This window comes from Misgurnus anguillicaudatus, chromosome 16 (assembly GCF_027580225.2).
Source record: "Misgurnus anguillicaudatus chromosome 16, ASM2758022v2, whole genome shotgun sequence".
Lineage (NCBI taxonomy): Eukaryota > Metazoa > Chordata > Actinopteri > Cypriniformes > Cobitidae > Misgurnus > Misgurnus anguillicaudatus.
In genome coordinates this window covers 20,452,459-20,478,482 of record NC_073352.2, presented here as the reverse complement: position 1 = coordinate 20,478,482, position 26,024 = coordinate 20,452,459, and the positions used below count along the sequence as shown (strand labels likewise).

At 36.6% G+C, this 26,024-nt stretch overlaps 1 protein-coding gene across 6 annotated transcripts in view; it reads right to left on the bottom strand.

The window, feature by feature from the left end:
• The window catches only part of LOC129422919 (teneurin-3), a 148,377-nt gene that overhangs the window by 42,085 nt on the left and 80,268 nt on the right, over positions 1–26,024 (bottom strand). For 3 of the 6 annotated variants that reach the window (XM_073854329.1, XM_073854328.1, XM_055179070.2), the window contains 11 exons: positions 25,000–25,214; positions 23,656–23,863; positions 22,660–22,761; positions 19,295–19,489; positions 13,974–14,174; positions 7,337–7,516; positions 7,052–7,078; positions 6,639–6,659; positions 5,711–5,857; positions 5,343–5,550; positions 1,797–1,916 (listed from right to left, as the gene is read on the bottom strand). In XM_073854329.1, coding sequence (XP_073710430.1) covers positions 1,797–1,916; positions 5,343–5,550; positions 5,711–5,857; positions 6,639–6,659; positions 7,052–7,078; positions 7,337–7,516; positions 13,974–14,174; positions 19,295–19,489; positions 22,660–22,761; positions 23,656–23,863; positions 25,000–25,214 — 1,624 coding nt within the window. The remainder of the gene's footprint in view (positions 1–1,796; positions 1,917–5,342; positions 5,551–5,710; positions 5,858–6,638; positions 6,660–7,051; positions 7,079–7,336; positions 7,517–13,973; positions 14,175–19,294; positions 19,490–22,659; positions 22,762–23,655; positions 23,864–24,999; positions 25,215–26,024) is intronic. The other 3 variants (XM_073854330.1, XM_055179073.2, XM_073854331.1) reach the window with 2 other exon arrangements.

The following is a 26,024-nucleotide window of genomic DNA, read 5'->3' as shown; positions in this document are numbered from 1 at the left end:
GCCACATTTTTGCTCACACCCACAAAGTGTCAATTTTAACATGTTATTATAAATTATCTATATGGTATTTTGAGCTAAAACTTCACATGTGTACTCTGGGGACACCAAAGATTTATTTTACATCTTAAAAAAGTCTTGTGCCATGGCCCCTTTAAATACATTTTACTAAAGCCAACTGAGGTTATGTTCAACTACGGTATACTGTATATTTGAATAATGAATATCCCTGTGGCTTAGTCTGGTAAATAATTGGGTTCGATTTCGACAAACAGTGATAAAAAGAGTATATCCTGCACTGTATCATATGCTGTCTGCCGAATACATAAAGTAAATATTGATTTGCTTTCAGCCTATTTCACAATTTGTATGAGCGAAGGATTCCAGAAAGTTTGCATTGTTTGTAAGAGGGCACATGAAGACTAGCTGTAATTTGCAATTTCCTGTTATCATACTGACAAGTTCATGGGCCTTCTACAAATTACATGCTTTGTTAGCTTCATCACGCTTTGGTTAGTCTGCAATTTCATATGCTCTGCTAAAATGTAGCCGTTTGTAGCAGCATACAACTTAAATAGCTGATGAAAATAACAGAGCTGAATAATAGTGCAGGCATCAGCAGTACACTTAGATGATCTATTAGTTGATGAGGGGAAGGTTAGACATGTGATGTAACGTTTTACATTAAGGGGAATTTGGGTGAGAGATTAAGTGGCAAAAGTTAGCACAGGACCTGTTTTAATTAGCGTGGCATAGTGAGGAGGTAGGCACAGATTTGGAAATGAAGGGGCGTCTCTTTGAAGTCGTGCTCTATATGAGCGGCTCACATCCCGGGCCTCGAGGGGAGAGATGAACGATGCAGCATCTTCACACACACGTACGCAGCCATACTCACAAACACACACATCCCTTCCTTAAAATTCGAACTGCTTGTCGCCTTTTAAGTCTGGCCGTGGTTGGCCACCGTTCCAGACCATCAGCCCTTAAAGCTGTTTTTTCTCTGCTTCCCTTCGGACACGCTCAGCGACCAGACGCAGACACCATCACTGAACAAGCACGATTATCTGAAGCCCGCTCTCCTGTGTGCAGGTTTTTAAGAGGGATTTGGAAATATCAGATAATCCCCAACATCGGCACCCCCGCTTCTTTACAGATGTATAGCTGTCTCTTAAACTTTTTTCACTTTCATTTACCTATAGTAAAGAAAATTGTATATGCAGTATGTGATTATGCTGACACCTCAGTGAAAAGCATATAAGCACACACACACACACATATATGAACTTGTATCCTGATATGCGTGACTCCAAGTAGATGACTCACATTAACTGCCGTCTATGTAATCACTTATAATGACTAAAGGGATTATTACAGAAGTACAAGAAGGTCGGTAAGACACAGAATCAACTCAAAAATTAAAAGTTCAACTCTTAAAGTTTTACTGCTTTAATACAGTTTAACTCCTACGTGCGGACTCCAAAGTAAGTTTCCATGAGATTTGAATCATGTATGTGTATCAGCACTATAATACAGAGATGATACATCCAAATTGAATCTTTTTGAAGCATAAAAATCATCATACTGTAGGTCATACTGTCATATGTCGCCTTGGAGGGACAAAAACATTGGCATTGGGTTTGGGGTGAAAATATGTATGTGCGTGGGAAGCAGCGAGTACACAAATTTGCATCAGCTATGCAAAAAGGCTTCTCACTGACTAACTTGGGTATTAGCATAATTATGTTTGTATACATACTGTAGGGTATGTAAATGCCTGTGTAAACATTATGTATACGTACATGCCATCCTGTCTGGTGATGGTATAACCCAGTTGCGGATAATGCAGAAGAGTCACGTTCACCCCAATCAGAGGAGTGCCGTCTGTGGTCACCACCTGCCCTCGCACTACTGACACCAAGCTGGAAACATAATAACGCTCATGTAAATACACTAAAAACAAAGATATCTGAAATGAAAAGCAGTTAAAGGGATAATTGACCTAAAAATGAAACCCTCAAGTTGTGTAAATTAGATATTTTTTAGATAGATATTTTAAGGAATGTTTGTAATCAAGCAGTTTTGGGGAACCATTGACTTCCATAGTAGGAAAAATATTATTCATACAGTATTTTTCATATAGGTTTAAAGCAACTTAAGGGTAAGTGAATGAGAACAGAATTTGCATTTTTGTGTGAACTATCCCTTCAAGCCTGCTGGTTTCAAGGTCAATGGGCTGCTCATAAAACCAAGCAATATTGGATGGAGATCATATATTTAAAGTGTCCAGGTTTTCCCATTCTTCTCTGCATAATCATTGTGACCTCTGACACATCTGACCTTTCTCTACTCTGTTTTGATAGTTTGAACAGGCATAATTACAGCACAAATTACTTCACTAAGAACCATTTAGTGGCTGACCTGCAATTTAGCATCTTTAGAGTAATTGCGTGATAATTCCTGAATGTGAGAACAAAAGGAACCCCCTGGCAGATGGGCGGGATGAGATGTTTCCTCATCAAGACATAATCAAACGTTTCATCAGTCAAATACCAGGAGGATCTAGCAAATTATTCTCAGCTTGTCCTACTCGAAGAAAGTAAGAACATGCAGCAACATTCATATTGTTAACTTTGCCTGAAAAGTGCCGAAGGGCGTAAACTGTATTCTTCGAGAATCCCAATTGTAGGATGGCAAAGGTGAGTCGCTCAATTTTCCACTAGAAAAAGTAATCATTTCCAAAAGTGTATGCTTTGTTAGCTTTACGTACAGCTCATACCAACAGTTTCTATGAGTTTTTGGATCTCCACTATAAAGGCAGAAGAAATTAGATGGGACAACATAAATTCTTCAAAAGGAGAACTGTGGGATCTGAATTCAAATCAAAGGGGGTAAACCCTATTGTTTATTCTGTGGGAGTGTGAGAGCCTTGCTCTGTTTTTCCATGCTGTTAGATCTATGACCCCAAAATGTTACAAAACCTCTGTAAGATTGTGAAACACATCAAACAGCATCGCAATAATTCGCCTGAAGGACTTTCAATGCATATACATTTTAATATGTTGTATAATTGATTATAAATAAAATATGATCATCACATTAGCAGGAAAACAAGCCACGTGTCAAAACTTTAGAGAGAGGCGTAGTATTATATAAATTCTTTGGTAGTGCCTACTTACAGTAAGTGCAAATAGTGTTAGATACTTAAACTAGGTGCAAATAGCAATTACTACTATAGAGTTGGTAAACACTTATTTTTTCTGTGATAATCCAAAAGTCTATAGAAAAAAAATGAATGGGCATTTTTGCAAGAGAACCAGTGTCACGCTAACTTCCTGGCTGGAATACGAAAATATATCATCCCTGCACCACTCTTTTTACACTTAGTGCAAATAGCAATCGATGTATTTATTTACATGTATGTAAAGGTATTTATTTACATTTATTTTTATTTAGTAAAAATATTGAGGCATTTTCAGATAATATCAGAAAATTTGTCGGTAACACTTTACTTGAAGGGGTGTGCATAAGACTGACATAACACCTTCATAATCATGACATGACACATGATTTTTGTGCACGTTTATGACTGGACATAAACCAATACATCATAACTTGTCATAAATCTGTCATAAGCATGACATAGCAGATTAATGATCAAACTTAAGAAACGACCTAGCTTTATGGGTTAACATTACAATAAACTGACACATGGTTGGTTTTGACATTGGCTGTCATGAGGCCATTATAATTGACTGAATCATGAATATTTTTCTGACCACTTTTTACCAGTGATACAAATTTAATTTGTCATTAAAATGTCATTGTCAAATGTCAGTGTTAATACTTGTTTGATAACAACGTCATGAATATTTTTCTTGACCTCAACTACAGTTATACATATTGAAGCTAAAGCTAGATAGTTTCTTAAGTTGGTAACTTAATCTGCTATGTCATGCTTATGACAAATTTATTAACTCACAACAAGTTATGTTGTCTTGGTAATGTCAAGTTGTCATGACAAGTTAGGATGTACAGTACTGATTTATGTCAATTTGTCATAACAAAGACATCTCAAACAATGCCATATTTGCATTAAAAATGACATAATTGACACTTAATGACTTACCCAGTCTCACAAAATTATGTACCTATAGTCATGTAATATTTTTATTCTTTTTCATGATACTGTCACGAATTTTCAGTATTTCTGTTTATGTGTCATTGTCACGTCTTGGTTACTCAACTGATTTTTTCTATTTTCAAACCATTTTCGCTTCGGTTTAGGGTTAGATTTGGTGTTTGCATAGGATGTCACTTGAAGTACTTTTTTTTATATTTTCTAAATTTCAAAACATTGTTGCCTGGCGTTAGGGTTAGAGTTGGGTTTGGGTAAGGAGGATGTCATTTTATGTAAATCTAACCCTAAACCGAAGCGAAAATGATAAGAAAATAGGACAAAACAGTTGAGTAACCAATAGGTGACAATGACACAAAAACCGAAATTCGTGATACGATCAGGAAAAAATTTGGAAATTCGTGACAGTATCACGAAAAAGAATTAAAAAATTATGTAACTATAGGCATGTAATTTCGTGTGACTGGGCTGTAATGACACTCCTTCAAGTAAAGTGTTATCGCCTTTTCTTAGCAATATGCTATGAGAATATGAATTATTTATTTAATAAATAACATGATCAAATTTGGAATAAGTGTAAATAGTAATTAGATGCTACCTATATTGGCAGATTTTATTTGCACCTCTTTGTATCTGCATCTTTTTGTAGATTACAGGATCCAATAATTAACATACAGTGTAAATGATTATATTTATTACAATTATTATATGTATAGCGCATTACTGAAAATAAAAGCCATCCCTACACCAGCCCCTACCCAATAAATACTTTTTTTCTTAATAAACACTCATTACGCACTTTATTTCCACTTTTCAAACATTTTGTTCATTTTTATTGAAAATAACTTTTTTAAACTTTAGCGCTTTAAACAGACATTGGTGGGCAGAGCAAGTGTAAATAGCATTTGCCAACAAGGGAAACTATTTGCACTCAGTGTAAACAGACACTCCGGCACTTTTCTGTGATAGACACAGTCATTTTCAAATTACTTCACTATAAACTACACATTTTATGACCTTATGAAAATACAAAATAAAATTACTACATTGTATAAAGTCATAAAAATTCAAGTCATTACATGACTAAAAAAATACCCACATCTTTTGTTGGCTTTTGATTGAAAAAGCCACACAGCTAGGCTATAATTCCTTTAAGTGTGCCCATATCAAAACCTAGTTGACAATTTTTTGCAGTTCAAAAGCTCCCAACCTGTTGTTGAAAGTGTTTTCCCCTGGCAAAGTATGAGTCCCCCCTGGCGCCACCAGAAAACTGACGCGTTGATAGAAACTCAGAGAGCCTGGGGTAGATGAGCTCTGGTGTTGCATTGTGTTGGGATCCGGAGCCCCGCGGCAGTATGTCTGACCCTGACAGCTGCTGTGAATGCAACAGTCTGGGTCCATACAATCCACCAAGCCATCTAAAAAACAACAACAACATAGACAAAGAATTATTTCTAAGTATGTGTAGTATAGTAAAGATGGTGTTTACAGATACTGTAAACACTGTTAGTTGTACAAGAAGCTATATAATTACCAGCATAAACATTAAATTCTTTATTTTTTACATAATTTTCCTACCGCCCTCGTTGTCCTTGCCATCTGAGCAAAGGGTTTCCATGGCGACATCACACCCCACCCCTCTCCATCCAGACTGGCAGAGGCAATGCCATCCGTTCTGGTCCAGAATGCACCTGCCGTTGTTGTTACACAACCCTGGACAACTGTCTACCGGGACAAATTCATCAGTTACACATACTGATCTATCAGTGGCCTTAGGATGTGTCATGGATTGGAGAACTTTTTAAAACTTACAGTGTGTAAACTTATGAGGGGGGAACATGGTGAATGTGTCTTAATCAATCAAACGTTGGGAACTGGACATTTTAAGGACATTGGACAGGACTCAGGGACAGCTGTAATTTCACATGAAACGGTTTTTGGACATAATATATCTATCTATTGGTATTTTAAGATATATGACAAATTCTGTGTTCCTATACTATCTTTCTGGGGAAATACTGTAGATAAACGTTATAAATAACTTGAAATTATTAAGGTATCAAACGTATATTTTGGAGGTGATCGTTAAACTCCTTTTGGGAAAAAACCTCAAATTAGCAGGGTCCATGTGAATCAACAGCATGCTGAGTTGAACAGCACAAGTGCGGAGGTAGTTTATCACACAGTAGTGCTCCATCGTATCCTTTGTCACAGAATGTGTGAGACCATATATATGCAGCTGCTAAATATTACATTAAAAGACAGTGAGATGCACAACAATGGGAACTTGGGACAGTAATGTGAACGTATATATGTGCATGGACTGACTGATGACTGTGTGCGTGTGTCCGCTTATGCCTACAGTTACACTTTACAAAACAGGAAACCTGGAATCGAATACATGTAGGGAGACATTAATACACAGTACATAGACATAATGAATGTCATGCTTGAGAGACAGAGGGGTCAGAGCCACATGCTCTCTTCAGGGCAGCATGACCTTTACCTCTGTATCCTATCCAGTCTGCTATCATGAAGAGACATTCAGGGGAGAGAATTAAACATGGGGTGTTATACTGCAGATGCAGTGATTTTAGTGTCAGTCATTTCAGCCCAGACAGCCAGCGCTGGTTACACATCCTAATATGCTGCACCGTACCCTCTCCTCAGTAAATATGACATTTCATGATATTTGCATTGTTCTGTTCAAGAGCTCGATTAGAGAAAACCAGGGATGCTTTTCATTTATATTCATTTTCTATTTTAGCAGAAGCAAGGTCTACACCTGATAATCTCCTGTTTGATTTAAGAAAAGTTTATTCCTGAAAAAAATGTCATTAAATAGTCATTTAATTAATTATTATAAAAGGGAATGTGTATTTCACACAATGCAAAACATGATGAAAAAAGCCACTGTACCTTTTATTTTACTGTCCAGAAAATGAGCTAAAGTAGTAAGAGTGAAATAAAAAAGAAAATAAATTAGTCATCCACACTTAATTTACCAGAGAAGCCCTATTAATATTTGTGTACTGTAAAAAATCAACTATTCAGAGTTAATTAAAAACCTGTGAGGTCTCATAATAAATTCATGAAATATGAACAAATGCAATATTAATGTGTTGACAATACACATTTGATTTGATAACTACTGTCACAATTCTAAACAATATGACACTTCGCAAAGTTCGCACTGTCACCTACCAATATTGCAGTTTTCTCCAGTCCAACCTTGGTGACACTCGCACTTTCCTTTGCGACACACGCCATGTTCACCACACTGACAGACCTCCTGTTCACACCCCGTCCCTGACCAGCCGTCTGCACATCGACACACACCTCCGACACATACGCCGTGAGAACTGCAATCTGTTGTACACATTTCTAAACAAGGGAAGCCATGTGTGAGTCAATACTGATTTTAGGCATAAAAACACCATTTATGAAAACTATATCAATGCAGCTTTGATTCCTGGTTAAAGAGCCACACAGATCCAAAATCGAAAATTACCTGTAGTGCAGTGTGTCATGTAGCTGTCCATCAATGTAAACAATGTGCAAAGTAGTTGAACCAAAAAGTGCAAGATTAATAAAGTTATTGGTTCCTAACGTAGGGAGTCGACTCTGAATCGCTGAAACGAGTTGTCATATGGATTGAATCTCCTGTCTGCCTTTATCCACGTAATACGAACACTTTGCATAATAATCTCTGCCTACAGCCTTGCCCATGGGAGAAATGAAAACTATGACCTGCCCACAGCTAGTTAGTGTGTAAAACATCATATCACGCTGTGTTTTCAGTTTGTGTTGTTTTCACTACCAAAGGATGAAGATATATGAAGAATCTGTGGTTAAAATTACTTTTCAAGGAGGGATATACTAAACGTTTGTCTGTGAAGAATCAGTGGTTAAAAATTTTTACTAGACGTTTGGCAATGAAAGATGGTTCAGTAACCATTTTATTTGGAACAACATGCGTCTCCTAACCACAACCTATAAGTATGATTATAGCTACATACTTGCTTAAATGAGTGTAAAAATGTTAATGTCTGTTGTCGTTTTTATAACATGGAATAATGATGAATGATGTGTATTGATGTTGTTTTTTAAACCTTTTAATATACTGTCAGAGAGTCACGTTAGCAAGCGGCTAACACATGCTCACTTACGGTTTTGCTATGACCCGGTTAGCTTACATACATGCTTAAATGAGTGTAAAATGTTAGTTTCTATCATCGTTTTTATGGCTTGGAATAATGATGAATGATGTGTATTGATGTCGATAATGTCTTCTCAGTAAATCATGTAAGCACTAGGTCAATACATGTTGCCAGAGGTGGACAGAGTACACAGCTTCAGTACTTGAGTAAAAGTACAGTTACCCCTTGCTAAATTTTACTCAAGTAAAAGTAAAAGTACTATAGTCAGATGTCTACTTAAGTAAAAGTACAAAAGTACTTGTTTTTAAAAGTACTTGAGTATCAAGAGTACAAGAGTAAATTTTCTAAATGTTGCATTACTACTGCCACAGTGCACGTGGAACCACATGAGATGATTGACAGCTGTACAGCAAATGATAGAGCTCTGAGCTCTGAGGTCAAATCTGAAGCAAATCAGGAAGAGGAGACACAAATTGCTCTGTTCACTGTTTGAGCTCTTCAGATCGCATAAATCAGTGGAAAATGAATAGAAATGTTATTCTTTAAGACAAAATATTTTACTAACATGTGATAATTAATCATTATTTCCCCAAATATGCTCACCATTGTACTAATAGCCCCGGCGGATTCTGTATATTTTATCTATTTCAACACAAATAAACCGGAGAAGAACAGAATAAATGTTTTACGAATGATGATTTCTATTCAAAATAACGAGCGTTACAGATTCATTATTTTGGACTCCTGGCATAAATTAAGAAATGAATGTCATTGCAAACCAGCTTAATCATAAACAGTGGTCAAATGTCGAAGCTGGAGTCTTAAACCTTTCTTGTGATGCTGAGTTTGTCCAGATCAAGTAAGAGTGTGATGTTTTGATGAGTAATTAATTTTGAACAACAATAATCCGGGCTCACCAGTGAAGTTTTGGTAAACACAGCAAACACTTGAAAAGAAAACGATCATTAACTTGTTCAGAAAACTTAAATAGTCTGGCGAGGTGGGGCCACGGGTTGACACATTCCCAGAATGGACCTGCTGCGTCTTCATCCATTGTTTCGTGAGTGGTTTCGTCTCTTATCTAAATCTGACCATGGTGACTTTGGCGGAAAGCTGAAGGTGATTGCTGATAGGCTGTCCCAATCAGTTGCGCTTGCACAATCCAATCACGTTTAAGAGAGGGAAACAACAAATTGAGGGTTTCTGATATTTTTATTTTTTCCTTTTTTTTTTTAAGAAAAAGTAACTTGTACTTACGGTTATGGATAGAAATGTAGTGGAGTAAAGAGTAAAATATTTGCGTCTCAAATGTACTTGAGTAGAGTCACGAGTACTCCAAAAAAATTATACTCGAGTAAAGTACAGATCCCTCAAAATTGTACTTAAGTACTGTACTCAAGTAAATGTACTCCGTTACTGTCCGGCTCTGCATGTTGCACTATGGTTGGTCTGTGCCACTGATCTGTGGTCTGTGCAGATACTCTGTCAGTTGACCAATCAGAGCAGAGTAGGCTACTAAAAGGTGGGGTATAGGCAGACTGAGTCATTGAACGGCTTCACACGAATCTTTTTGGGATCTCTGAAAAATGGGTTAATTTTAAATTTATATTTTGAGAGAATTACAGTGTTTTTGACCTTGCATGCATTGTTGTCCGGGACTTATAAACAGTGATAGGATGCTTAAAATTGGCATCTTAGTGTCTCTTTAAGAGAGGACAAGTCATAATATCCAAACCCAGCTGATTGATCCAAACAACTTCTGTTAAAAGTGTAACGTGTAATTTACACTCTTACAAACACAAAAGGTTTTTCACAGCCATGCCAAGATGCAACACCTATATTTGGTGGACCTTCGTTGAAAACCTCTCATCTGAAGAGTTTCTGTTTTGGCGAAACAGATACAAAATTGAATCTCTTTTACAACAGCACCCTGCAAAATTATAAGTGCTATCACTGATTGCATCTTTGGCACTTTTATTATCACTGATGGATTGTACACTATTTGATTGTTGGGGTATAAAATTGGCAGTAATCCGCTGATAGTTTAGTGCTAACACCAATACACAATGGCTCTGAACTTGTCATCCTGCAAGCTGTGATTGCTAACATTTCTGGAGCTCTCCAGAGCATCCGTCAACAAATGCTGAACACACGCACACATATTCATAATCTGTGTCTTGTACACATTTTCAAGGGCAATTGTGCCATACAATTTTGCGCTTTTAAAAATTCTAAACTAGAACTAAAAGGTTTCTTGTACAGAAAAAAAAAACTTAATAGATCGTAGCCTATTTCCATCTTTAATGTGCAGCCAACAAGACTCATAAGAAACCATTCAGTTTGAAGGTTAAAGGTCAAGGAAGCTTAAGAAGTTTAATTGAATTTTATAATATGGCTGCATGCCAAACAGTGTTTTTGGGATATTTAATAGATAATTACACCCATAAAGCATGCTCATAATTCTGCAAGTGTCAGCAAACACTGTGCACTCTCTTATTCTAGAGAGACATCCACATTAGAAAGACTTAAGTCCATAGATGGTGCTATAACAACTTCATTACTCAGTTTATATTATACATTCAATTTACCTTCAACTTAAAATTTCCCAGTGGGCTGCAAACCATTAATCTAAATGAATTAACATGCACAGAGTAAAATTACATCTGCATGTCTGTTTCTCAGTCAGACACCGATCTGCATGTATTTAAACAACCCACGGGTCAAGATTCAGAGCGTTCCTATTTCCAAGATTACATCTGCATGCGTCACACGGCTCATTGCGTCTGCGTTTCGAAACCATTTACACTCTCTGTATGGATTTCTTGCATAAATTCATATAAATCAGGTATTTTCTAAGTTTTCAGAAATTCAGCAATAGAATCATTCAGGGAAGAGAAATTCTCCATTAGTTTCAAGGCATGCTGCAACCAGATGGCAATGCGTAGGCCCATCCAAACAGTCTGATGACAGATAACAAGGAAAACAGACCAGACGTGCCCCCATCCACCTTCATTTGAACTAATCATTATGTCCTTAGAAGTATCACCTCAATGACTCCTTAAACCCCTTCAAAATAACACCGCCCAGGGCAGTTTTGATTTTATAAGGCCATGCTGGAGACGATTTATCATGGCAAAGAAATTACACCCGTGACTTTTCCAAAGTTCTTCTTTGCTGCCTAAGGCAACCTTTCAGGCAAGTTCAGAACTGGTCTTCCATTAAGCCATTTTAGTTTGTCAAGCAACTTTTAGAGAGAAAATAAGAAACAAGTCCTCCCAGCACAGAAATAAATAAATAAACAGATAGATAAACCGCGTGTCCTGCGAGTTAAGTCGCTCTGATGTCTGCACACACGAGCCTCGCCGCTGTTCCCCTCAAGAGGAATTTTTCTTCAATTGCGAGACCTTGGAGGGTCTGATTAGGTTGCGCTGGCTCTCTGGAATATTAAATTGTTTTAAAAGGGTGAAGGGGTGTTTAAATCATTCAATCTTTTACTTTTTTTTAAACAGCCTTCTTTTTCCACGCCAGTCAATGTAATCAATTTTTCATTAGCTGCAAGGTGTTTATCTGTTTTTAGCACTTCCAGGTTTCAGCGGGAGGCGGGTCGATCTACGCCACACACCCGTTAATTAAGGTTTATTTAATTGAGGTGAAACGGTGGAGGTAATGAAGAGACAAAACCCCAACTGTGCAAGCAAGTGGACTCCCGTTGTTCTCATGACCAGAGCTGCAGCTAGAAGTGGTCCAACTGTAAACCCACAATCACTCTGAAAAGATGATGGTTTAGCAGCTTTACTAACGATTAAACAACAACTTAAGCTTAAATTACACAATAACATCGCTGTTATCGATTTAAACAATCTATTGCTTATGAGAATCTTTGAACTTGAGGTCACATACTGTATAAAATGCATTTTAACAGATCATACTGTACTGTAACATATATTATACTGGATTTGCTATAGTAACACATTCTGTTAAATGCAAAATAACTGCACATTACAGATTCCCATATATCCAGTGTCATAAACTTTTAGGGTGGCATAATTCACAAACTCATTCTCTAAGGCATCGGCCTGACACCTACATTTCTCTTTCTTTTCACCAATTACTTATAGGCATCACCAAGAGAATAGAGCATGTGATGGTTCTCACCATTTCTGTAAGATTAATGTGCAACATACAGATGTGTCATTGTCACAGGAACTGCTGAGATGATTGAAAGTTTGTTCAAGGCAACCAAATCAAAATAGTAGCACAAATCTGCAACCCTAATAGCACTTGGACAACATATTAAAGCACAGACCTGCAAACAAATAATGATGGGTTTACCATGTGTCAGTTTTCATTGTGTTATTTATGTTTGTGGACAAAAATATATTAATATTATGCATTATTTTAAGTTTAAGATAAAACTATGATACAACGCTTGCTTTGATTCATGTATTAAAGGAACAGTATGTAAGAAATTTATATCAATGGTCTGGACTCCGGACTGAATATTGTCATTTAAAAAGAGGAGTTGCAGCCCTCAACTGATGTTTATGTTGTCATTTTGTGTATTGGCCACCAGTTGTATGATTGCAGTACCAGTTTTAGCCACAAGTTTTGTGATTGCAGTACCAGTTTTGGCCACAATCCTACATACTGTTCCTTTAAAAAACAGATAAGCAAGTACTGTTAAAGAGATATTCAATTTTCTAAAAAGAAAAATCCAGATAATTTACTCACCACCATGTCATCCAAAATGTTGGTGTCTTTCTTTGTTCGGTCGAGAAGAAATTCTGTTTTTTGGGGAAAACATTGCAGGATTTTTCTCATTTTAATGTACTTTAATAGACACCAACAATTAATACTTAACTCAACACTAACCAGTTTTTTTCAATGGAGTTTCAAAGGACTATAAACAATCCCAAATGAGGCATAAGGGTCTTATCTAGCGAAACGATTGTCATTTTTGACAAGAAAAATAAAAAATATGTACTTTTAAATCACAACTTATCGTCTAGGTCCGGTCCAGCGCGACCTAACGTAAATGCGTAGTGACGTAGGGAGGTCACGTGTTACATATATAAAATGCACATTTGCGGACAATTTTAAACAATAAACTGCCACAAAGACATTAATTAGTATCAGTTGACATACAACAACGTAGGAACGGTCCTTTTTCAAGACACTTGTAAACACTGGGGCGGAGTTTCGCGTTCGTCCTTTGTGACCTCTTGACGTCATGACGTATTGTGTGGGGTCAGCTGGCGCATCACGACCGGATCTACATGACGAGAAGTTGTGATTTAAAAGTACATATTTTTTATTTTTCTTGTCAAAAATGACAATCGTTTTGCTAGATAAGACCCTTATGCCTCGTTTGGGATTGTTTATAGTCCTTTGAAACTCCGTTGAAAAAAACTGTTAAGTGTTGAGTTAAGTGTTAATTGTTGGTGTCTATTAAAGTCCATTAAAATGAGAAAAATCCTGCAATGTTTTCCTCAAAAAACATAATTTCTTCTGGACTGAACAAAGAAAGACATCAACATTTTGGATGACATGGTGGCGAGTAAATTATCTGGATTTTTCTTTTAAGAAAATGGACTAATCCTTTAAGGTTACTATCAGCAGTCCTTTCGTCCAATCCAATTTGAGGAATTCTTTACCAGTGTTAGTAGGAATGAGCATGTTACCTGTTGAGCAATCAGGTCCGGTCCAGTTCACATCACAGATGCAGGTGCTGGTTTCACTCTGAAATGTGCCATGGCCTGAGCAGTGTTCCAGACAGACAGACAGCTGTGTCTCACAGTTAACTCCGGTCCAGCCTGATGTGCAGTGGCATTGGCCATGGAGACAAGAGCCACGACCTGAACAGGATGGGTCCACACAGTCCACTGTGGAGAAATGTAGGGCACATTCTGCCTTTCAAGATGTAATGTAAAAGGTCTTGCAATGCTTTACAAAAATCTCACTGAGTAACCTTTATTTCTGAAAACAAGCAAAATAAACAAGTAGATTACTTTAGTCGTAGCAAAAACTACACTTACATTAGCTAACGTTACTGTGTAAAAAGTGTATTATATAATGTATTCAATCTTAAAGGCGGAGTCCACGATGTTTGAAAAACGGTTTGGAAAAGGAGACGGGCCGACTACCAAAACACACTTATAGCCAATCAAATCAAATCAAATGCCGGGTTGCGTATGTGTGGGGCGGGTCTATCAACAGAAGGTCCAGATTCTATTGGGGTAGGGGTGTGTTTGTTTAGGTGATTTCAAATATCAACATTGGCTTTCAAACATCATGGACTCCGCCTTTAACTACAGATCGGCTGCAGTTATTTTCGACCAGGTATTTGTTCCAGAGTTCAGTTTAGCCAATAGTGTCATGTATGTTATATAGTGTAGTTTTTGATACGCTTTAGCTATGATTTAAACTATGGTAATCTACTTGTAGTTTATTTTGCTTGTTATAAGACATAAACTACTTAAAATGACTGTCTATATTATACTTGTCAACATGATCTCACAAATTTCCGTGAAATAGTCACGCATTATTTCGCTAAGTTTTGAATTGTCACGTATTTTCACCATTTTACGTGCAATGCATTTTTTTTTCGTGTCAGTTTCACATATTGGTTACTCAACTGTTTTTCCTATTTTTAAACAATTGTCACTTCAGTTTGGGGTTAGATTTGCTGTTTGCATTAGGATGTCACTTTAAAGGCACACCGCGGAACTTTTTGGCCACTAGGGGGCGCTAGACATGTATTTTTTCACGCCTAGCGCCCCTAGAGGCCACAAGTGCCGCAGCACTGTCGCAAAGGAAAAGAACTGGGAAACCTTAAAACTAAACTAAAAACTAAACCTTTAAAACGCTAAACTATCAACATTTTGAGGCATCAATCTGAAGGTTGCAGCTTCCAGATGTCGTATTTCTAAGCTGCATACGTCATCTTATTTCAGAATATTAACAATTATAAAGTTGACTATTATACTTAGTTAATCGTTAATTGTTGCAGTATGCTTATGACTTGCGAATGTAATGCTCAGTTTACCTTAATAAACCAGGCTTGATGACGTATGCAGCCTGCATATTTGACCTCCGGAGGCTGCAGCCTTCCAATTGAGAAACGACCAGAAGTATTTCATTGCCTTTTTCGAAACACATATTGTTGCATCGTCTCTCTCTCCGTCGCCACCACGATTTTCCGCAATGGCGCTCGTATTTCTTCTCTTTTGTGTGAAAATTGTCGCTCCAAATCCAAGTAAGCCGATGTGTTTAGGTCTGCGCTTTGTAATACGTCACGTGAGTGACAGCGGAACGCAGCAAATGAGGAAGAGAGAAGAGAGAAACGCTCTGATCTGATTGGTGAATGAATAGGGTTTGGTTTTACACTGTGTGAGTTTGAGCAAGTTTGACTGCTATAGCATCCTGGATTGTAATGTAAATACAGACAGTAAAAGAAAGGTAAAAAACGTGAACACGTGAATGCAGCATCTGAATACAGGGAACTATTTGCAAGATAATCGCCGTCATTTATAAAGAAGATTGCATTTATGTATGAATCAAGATCGTGAGTTAATAAAAAAATGGCCTTAAAGGGGAATCGAACACGGATCGCCCATGTCATAGGTCCGTGACACTAACACGGTGACACAGAGTCACATAATAGAAATTGCTCTCTACACTCCTCCAGCTAAATTCACGTAAAAAAAATTGTGTGGAGGAAGTGACGTATGCCGTAAAGCAGTCAAATTTTTTAGTTTTTTGTGTGCTCTGGTTACTACCAGAAACCCTAAGTTTTAAAGTACGAGTAAAAACGATACAGACCCCGTCAGGCTATGGTAGACATGTCATTCAACCTATTTAAAGTCGATGTACTATCACAAGGGTCTAAATTTACAGTGACAGTTTATTGGCTATGTTTTTAAATAAATGGCAAGTGATGTACCTTAAGTAATTTTTCCTTCATTTTCTATTTTTTTTTCATCTGTTTATATATATATGTATATATATATATGAATTACACTGTATTGTTATTTCTTAGCCTACAACACTAAAGCAAACAGTAGTTGGTATCCTGCCCAATATCCTGCAATCATTATTCCATTCCAATAGTGTACTGTTGAAATATGCCATACAAAATACAGTGCCAACTTGAACAGTACATTTCCATCATCCATCATCAAGCCATAGATTATATCAGGAAATACTGACATCTGTAAGTGTAAACTCTTGTTAGACAACATGGCTAAGCATTTTCACTGTGTTGTAATTCTGACGGCACTATTTTCATTGACATAACCAGGGTGTGATTTGCTGCGGGGGATGGCAGGGATTATCCCCACTTTTGGTCTTTATATCCTTGGCGCTGATGCATTATTTTTTATCGCCGGTGGGGATACATTTATCCCCCCCATGATTAATGATCATCAAACGGCCTAAAATTAAAAAAATTTAATATAAGTAAAAACACTTCCACACAATAATGCAAACAACAGTAAAATCAGGAATGGAGTATTACTGTCAGCGCTTCCACTCCTGTGACAATAAGTGACGGCATGTCTAGATTATGTCATGATCCTTTTGTAATCCATGCCCAGATTTTTCAAATGTTGCCAACCACCGGGAAAACAGCCAAATAATAAATGAAAACGATCCCAAGCAGCATATCATCATATTTTACAGGCCGTCACAAAACAAATCCAAGAAATTTTACTATTGAGAAAACACAAACTACTGTCGTTATTAAGGGAACTCGTAGGATGATACAGGAAAACCAAAATTGTTCAAAAGTCTGTCATCAAACAGACTATTTTCTTAGTCTGACGTCTTGAATAAGTAGGCATAGCCTATTTATTATTATATTAAGAGTATGTTGCACATTGCATTTTTTCGATTAAATATTATGATTTACACAAGTATTTTTGCATGTCTGGCGCAAAGCATAAAGAAGGAATGCATTCTAGCATGTACAGTTCAGATTCCGTAAATTATTTATTAAGTTTCTGTAACAGCTAGCCAGTGAGAGCTGTGCAGTAAAAGTAAACCTCACTCCCGACAGACATTAGAGCTCAAACCAAAACAAAAGTTATTGATCTATGTAATAATATAAACAAGCTAGCTCAAGGTTATTAGCTATTAGTTTTTTCAGTTAAATATTATTTGTGAAATATGTAGATAATAACACTACAGAATTAATTCAATACTTGCAGATTAAACTTTATGTTATTGTTATCTTACTCCACAAACTTCTTGTTTTCTCTTCTGTCTGTTTGTATACCATCTCCAAAAAAGCAGTGACGGCAATGCTGTTGCAAATACTAAACATGATTAATACAATTGTTGTGAGGACAACAGGGAGGGTTTAGATTAATCCAGGACAATGCCTAAGTATATTAAGACATTTAAGTAGGTTTGACAAGCATACTTTTTCAAAAAACAATACTGGTGTGCTTCTTGAGACAAAAAATTGCACTGATATGTTAAGATACTGTATGTCAATGCAAGTTTTTTTTTATCAAAGCAGCTTAAACATGCATTCCTGTCTGGCACTATGAGCCCTGAACGGGAATTACAAAATGTTACGCATCATTTGAAAAATGTACTGAACATCTGAGAAAAACTTAAAATCACATTTAATTTGGACATGTTCAATGACATTTGCCCACCACAAAGTGATTAAATGGTAATCCTGTCCATTTTTAAGAGTACAAACCTTTCTGTAAATAAAATAAACTGTAATTGCTATCTAACACATTACATGACATTTATTAATTTGTAAGTCTGGCTTTAATCTCTAAATAGCCTACTTGTTGGAGCCTACACATCTATCATTAAATTTATTTTCTTAGGCATTTCCCAAATCATAAACCCATTTGGATATAAAAAACAGGTTGAAAAATAACATCTGGTCGAATAATTTTCTTCTATTGTACAGGTGCCCAGGTTTTGTGTTCTTTACTCGTTTATAGGTTATGCATTTCTGTGCACTGACCTTGGATACAGACTTCTGAATTGTAGTCCTGCCATAAATGACAGGCTTATGAAAAGTGTGATGTACAGTTCTTGTTTGGAACTGCAGAGGTGCTGTATTGATTCCATGCTATTTTTTGGGGTTGTAATTTTGTGAAATTTTACAGCCATCCTGCCTATGTGTCCCTGCTGGTGCGATTACTGTCATTTTTTTTTTTTTACTGTTCCCCTTCACACACTGAATTATTTATTTTTTGTAACATATGTGCTTGCTGTTAAATCACTAAAAATTTTAGCTCTACTAAAAAATAAAAATTCCATGTATGCATCATGCTGATTTGAAAACTCACAAAAGGCAATCGTCAGACCTATTTTCTACCCACACAGATTCCTAATTGCCAATCAACCTATTCTGACCAGTGCAGCCACATTTGTGTTTGTGATTTGGTTACTTCTAAGTTACAAGGAGCTGTATTTCAATTACTTGTTCCCCCTTACAATAACTATTGTATTTAAAGGTACATGTATTAGCTCTTAAAAGCATTTTAATCACCTAATTCCTATCAATAGTTTCCATTTGGTTCTCTCTTTCTCTTTTTGACCTCAAGGTGAGACACTCATTCAATTCAATGACAATTATAACATTGGTCAAGTGACCTGAACATGGTCATTTAAAGAGTTTATTCCCGAGTCTATTGAATACGGATCAATGCACTCAATTGGACTGACCCACAAAGAGCAAGAGGAAAATAATCAAAAGACAGGTGATTGTGTGTGCTAAGCTATAAGTGTGGGCTATTTTCTTGGCTGTTTGCCATATTTTGCTTAATTCCATACGTAGAATTCATTTCAGTCAATGGATGCTGTTAAATGGTGTGGCTAATTTATCAAAACAAAAAACCACCTTTAAGTCAGTACACTCATCCATGTAATTAGCTGCTTGGTGGTGTTGAAAAAGTGCTGTCCTCCACTATAATAAGCTTGATGGTGTGTTATGTTTTTTTTTTTGCATTACTACTGAAATCTGTCTAGTTACCTTGGTCACAGTTGTCACCTTTGTAGCCTGGGTTACACATGCAGGAGCCCGTAACACACATGCCATTACCACCGCACTGGGCATCGATACACTGACCGCTTGGCACGTCACATTCAATCCCCTTCCATCCGCTGTAGCACTGGCAGCGCCCCCCATTGTATTGGCCGTTGCCACTGCACAAAACTGGACACGCCGCTAATAGAGGGGAAGAGAAAAGCTGATAAAAATGATAAAAAAACTGAAATCTTACACAAACATGTCCAGGTCATATTAATATTTGATAGAAATGAGTCTTAATAAGGTTTCATGATCATTTTAACTCAAAATTTCATTACTGTTACTGTATAACACAGTCTCACCCCATGTCGTCAATATTTGACGACACTTGACCATTCGTCAATATGTGACGCGGAGGGTATACCTTTCGCGTCATTTTTTGACGAACTGGGGACTTCAATACTATTACGTCCGTTGCATTCTCTTCTCCTATTTTCTTACCATTTTCGCGTCGGTTTAGGGTTAGATTACGCAAAATTAAACAGTGTACGCGAAATTAAACAGTGTACGCGAAATTAAACAGTTGTCACCTGGCGTTGGGGTTAGAAACAGTTGTCACCTGGCGTTGGGGTTAGAGTTAGGTTTGGGTAGGGATGTCATTATGTAAATCTAACCCTAAACCGACGCGAAAATGGTAAGAAAATAGGAGAAGAGAATGCAACGGACGTAATAGTATTGAAGTCCCCAGTTCGTCAAAAAATGACGCGAAAGGTATACCCTCCGCGTCACATATTGACGAATGGTCAAGTGTCGTCAAATATTGACGACATGGGGTGAGACTGGGTTGTACTGTAAGTGTTCGCTTATTCATTTAATGTTTTCTGTAATTTCCATTATTCTCAACAGGAAATATTCTCATTAAAGTAAGAATGAAAATGATCAGCCAAAGTTAAAGACAGTACCCAGAGGTTGCATTATCCACAAATTATTATTTAACTAAAAAAATTTCAACAATGATGAAAAAATCTAAAAACCATTCTTCATTTTGACAAATTACACTTGGGGTAATTTGTTTTAACTTGTAAATGTAATTTCCAGCCATATCCAGTTGGTTGAAAGTGCGCATTTAACTTGTGCCGAGCTGCCTGACTGAAGTAAAAATCTGTGAGAGGGATTAGTAAGCGCGGGTTTCGAAAATGCTCTCGTGATACTTTGATGTCACAGGCTGATCAATCTGCGCAGCGCTGCTGAAATTCCAGTGTGGTTAAACGATTTGTCCATTTTCTTAAAAAGAAATCCAGATAGTTTACTCACCACCATGTCATCCAAAATGTTGATGTCTTTCTTTGTTCAGTCGAGAAGAAATTATGTCTTTTGAGGAAAACATTCCAGGAGTTTTCTCATTTTAATGGACTTTAATGGACCCCAACACGTAACAGTTTTAATGCAGTTTAAAATTGCAGATTCAAAGGACTATAAATGATCTCAAACGAGGTCCTGTGATGCGCCAGTGCGACCTCACGTAATTGCGTAATGACGGCGAAAGGTCACATGTTAAATATATGAAATGCACATTTGCGGACCATTTTAAACAATCAACTGACACAAAGACATTGATTAGTATCATTCGACATACGTCGGAATGGTCCTCTTTCTCCACACTTGTAAACACTGGGGCGTAGTTTCGCATATGTCATCCGTAATCTCTTGATGTGATGACGTATTACGTGAGGTCACGCTGGCTCATCACACAGCCGGAGGAAGACAAGAAGTTGTGGTTTAAAAGTGCATATTTTTTATTTTTCTTGCCAAAAATGACAATCGTTTCGCCAGATAAGACCCTTATCGTTTAGAGTCCTTTGAAACTGCAATTTTAAACTGCATTAAAACTGTTAAGTGTTGGGGTCCATTAAAGTCCATTAAAATGAGAAAAATCCTGGATTGTTTTCCACAAAAACAAAAAAAAACAAAAACATAATTTCTTCTTGACGGAACAAAGAAAGACATCAACATTTTGGATGACATGGTGGTGAGTAAATTATCTGGATTTTTGTTTTTTAAGAAAATTGACTATTCCTTTAAAGAGCGTGAGTTCAGGCTACAGATTAAAAACAGACTAAAATAAATGTAAGAGCTGTCCAAACTGAAAACAACCTGCACTGACATATCTTAACTTTTTCCCTGCTACAAACAGCTGTATGTCCATCTAAGTTTTGAGGATCACTCTGCATCTGATCTTTATCAAAAGTTCTTTACAAAAATGTAATTATCTCAGCTTTTCGCTCAAAATGTGGTGTTTTTGAAGAAACCTACCCATATTTGAGAGGTAATAAAAATAGAACTGATGAATGTCTTATTATCATTAAATGTGCCAAAGAATGCATTTATACAGTACAATATGTTACATTGTTCTCCGATACCTAAATAGAACGTATGTGACTTTATCAAGTGGAAAAATTATCCCGACGGTTTTACATGTCAATTAACAACCCTAGGACTTATGGTCTATTATTACCTTAAAGGGTCATGAATAACAATGTTGAGCTCTGTTCTGATTGGCTGTTTCTTAGACCGGCTCATTTCTGTAGCTTTGAGTGTGTAAACAGACCTTATGTTTAAGCCTATATAAGACGAAGATACAGATTTTGAGAAATAATCAATAATTTGGAGATTGGAAATGTATGTTTCTGAGTGGTAAGTTTGTGTTTTCTTAGTATGGACCTGCAAAACGTAACTGTAACCTCAATAGTAGAACTTCAGCCTAAATGCTAGCATATAGCATTAACTAGCATATAGCGCTAACTCAGCAGTCACATCTTTGTTTTTAGCATTGTAACAACATTGTAATTAATTAATTGTGTAATTTAATTTTGTGGCGTAGATCGTGACTGTAACGTCACAGTTATGTTGAGATTGGCTTGTTTTCCAGCTCTCTTTTGCATGCACAATGTTTAACTAAGAAGGAGGAAACAGTAGTGTTTGAGGCTCACGATATGTCATTACCATGTACAGAATTCTTATATTTCATCTATTCCTAGGTAAATACAGTAGCATCATTAAAATATGAAATGACAGATAATAATTATGAAAGAACTTTTAAGACTCCGTCAAAATGATAGACAATAGAAAAGTCTAACACAACCTAACAATACTACCATGATGTATAAATACGACAATTTATATAATACCATTTTTGTGACAATACAAAAGTGAAAATTGCCGCAGAAAAAATTACTGCAGATTTAATTGTCACATAAAATAATGTAATATTTACATGATTGCTCTCTTCTTATTTTACAACGAAAATGATCTGGACATGATTTTGACAGGTTTCAACCAGAGATTCATCCTTGTAAAACTATACACACCTCTTGAACAATAAGGCCCAAGAAATCCAGGAAAGCAAGTACACATGCCTGAGACACACTCTCCATTACCATAGCAGTTGTGTGGGCATTCCATCACGGACTCTGCACAACAAAAAGATAATAATAATTATACTCTAATTCAGTGGTTCTCCTGGAGGCCCACTGCTCTGCACATTTTGTATGTCTCTCTTATTTATCACACCTGATTCAAATCATCAGCTCATTAGTAGAGATCTCTATGAACTGAATTGATTGTGTCAGATGAGAGAAACATACAAAATGTGCAGATTGATATATTATAACATGAATACTGTATTTGTTTCATATTTGTTGCTGAGAACAGTACAAAGTATGAGCAAAGACTTTGTATGCTGCTTTCACTGAAATCCTACTTAATAAATGTATAAATAATTTAAAAGCTCTCTGCTTTGCTGTAAATAAGAAAAAAATCCTTCCCATGACTGCATGCCAAAAATCTACAAAAATAAATGTATTTCTGAAGATGAAAACAATCAGCAATCAGCTCAGAAGAGCAACTCAAGGCTCAGAGATTTAGCCTTTTGGATTTTATATTCCCTGGCCTGACAAAAAGAGATAGCGGCCAAATCAAACTTATTGATTGACCAATTCAGGGCATGCTTCTGCACGCCTCATTATCACTGCTGCACTCTCGGGTGCGAGACAGAAATATAAAAAAGGAAATCAAAACGCATCTATGCAAGCGTGTTATACAGTAGTGGCCTAGTTGTTCTGTCAGCCATTACATTACATTACATAATATGGAATGTGAAATTACATTTTAGTGTGTGTGTTTTTTGTGTGGGAAATAAACAGAAACACAAACTAACCATCCATTCCCTGCGGAAAAAGACAAATATTATTCACATGCTTGCAAATGAAGCTATTGATAACTTTATTTTATGTAAAAAATAATACCATAAAAGCGGATAATAAAAACAACTACATGGTTGTAATCTACAGTATGTTCTAGCTCACCCAGCATTATGGTGTTATATGAGACTGGCTCTACACTGCGCCCATCGTTGTAAAAAGCCAGGTGCCACACACCAGTGTGCAGGTATTGAATAAAGCCCGCTTGCTGAACGCTGACCGGAATCTCCAGTCTGTCCCTGATATCCGGATCCAACTGAACACGCTCTCGTGATATAAGCCTACTGCCGTCCAGAAGCTCCACAAAGTCATACTGAAACAAGAAAAATTACCATTTGAATCAGCTGTCAAAACGGACAGCATATGGACAAAGCAAGCACAGAAATAAATGCAAATTCAGTTTCCAGACACCATGACATTTAATTTACAGTACCATTACCCTGTCTGGTACCAAAATATTATCATAAGAAATCTTTTTAAAACACACAAAGATGTTTTCTTTATTTTATTTGGCATTACAGACTGTGTTATTCACCATACTAAAAGAAATCATATTTAGTTCTTTGTTTAGCAGTTAAATATATTTCAAATTTACTATATAAAAAGACTTATTTCAAAGCGTTTATCTTTAAACTTTGTTTTAAGCCTCACTAAAGATTTATACTAAAAAATACACAATTTTGCTTGTCTACAACATATTTATATTGTTTTAATGATATTTAGATATTGTATTGCAACACAAAAGAAAGTAATGAGCAAGGAAATCATTTAAGCAATGTTTTACTCTCCACACTTCAAACAGAACATTAAAATAAACAAATAGGTCTACTACTTAAGCTCAAGACTCTAAATTAAAGTTTCTGCAATTGATTTCCTACTGGGCAGGTACAAAAACCCAATAAAGAGACACATGGCAAATTGGAGGCACTACTCAATAAGCTTCCTTCAGTTTATTGTGTTGGCTTTTGGGACGCATTGATTGAACATCTACAATAAGTTGGGCAGTTTCTCAGCACTTACGAAAGATGCGGCTTTTATTGACAGCTGTGAGTGTTAAACACCCAGCCAATCACGAAAGCCAGAGAGAAGATGTCTTTCTGCTCAAGCACAGTTTGTTTTCTGTGATTAAAGTAGGATTTGTTCGTTCTCATCTACAACCTTTGAGGGCTGATTGTTTCATCTCTTTTTTTTTCAGGGAACAGCTTTTGTCAATACTTTCCAGACAACAACACAGTATGTTGTTTAATAAGGACAAAAGAATACACTTGCTTCTTTGCTTTAAAAAGACAAAAAAATAGTAATTAGACTTTCGGGCATGTATGCATTTTTAAAAAAACTACTCGGCATTTGTGGCTTTGTTTTGTCACTCTTTGAGTGAACGGTCTAAGAAATCAATTACAGAGACCAATCACAATTCTCTACAAAACAAAAGTCCTGATGGTGTATCACCTGGGTGTGCGAGGGTGGCAATCCCCTTCTTCCATAGACTCCAATCAGGGCATTTTTCTGGATGGAAATGTTAAACTTGAGGAAGTGGGGTTGTTCAATGAGAATTTTGGATCTCCAGAAAACCGCTGGTGGAACAGCTTGTGTTACCTGCTGACCCAACTCCACCTGTCCTGTGTCCAGTGTGGAGTTATACTGCAGCACCACACCTAACCTTCCTATGGACAGATGCACATTAAAAATATTTTAGTTTATATTTCGTAATATATTAAATTAGTTAGCAGTTAAATACTGAGCTTACAATGAGGAAATACGTGCTATTTGTTATTGTAATGTCAAATTGTAGTCACGGTTCAATAACCAGAATTAAGTGCTTGTTAAAATGTAGCTATAAATTAAAAGAAGTCTGCTTTTTATTACTGCTATTTATTTATTTGTTTGTTTGCTCTGCCTGCCAAGAGTTGATTCATAATAGAGAATCCAGTCACATGTAATAACCTGTTAATCAAGTGAAGACATTTTTATTTGAATTTGACAACATTTGGTCCGTCTGACCTGGAGAAAGCTAAGGAATTGGTCCCTTTTTCAAGTCTAGAATTTCAAAGAAAAAATTACATTAAAATAATTTTTAATGTTGCTCTCTGTATCTTCATAGACAAACTGTATCTTCAATGGTTTTCTCTGATGAGAGCCTTTAAATGTCAAACATTACCGTAAAACTTGCAACAGGCATTTGCCATGCTCTTTAAAACCCCCCAAAGACTATAGGCCTATCATTCAATTCAGACAAATCTTTATGTCCGTAATAAAAAGCCAGTTAGTTAGAACAGTTCCTCGTACAATACTGCGTGGCAGGTTTCTACCCAGTAAGACAAAATCTTTAATTGACCTGTTTCAATCCAATATTTTTATAAATGTAATCAGCCATATTATGAAGGCCTACCTAGCACAGGGTTGACTCTATTTATCACAAACAAGAATATACTACCACTCCTCAAGATGCTTTTCTAATAAAATATACTATCGCC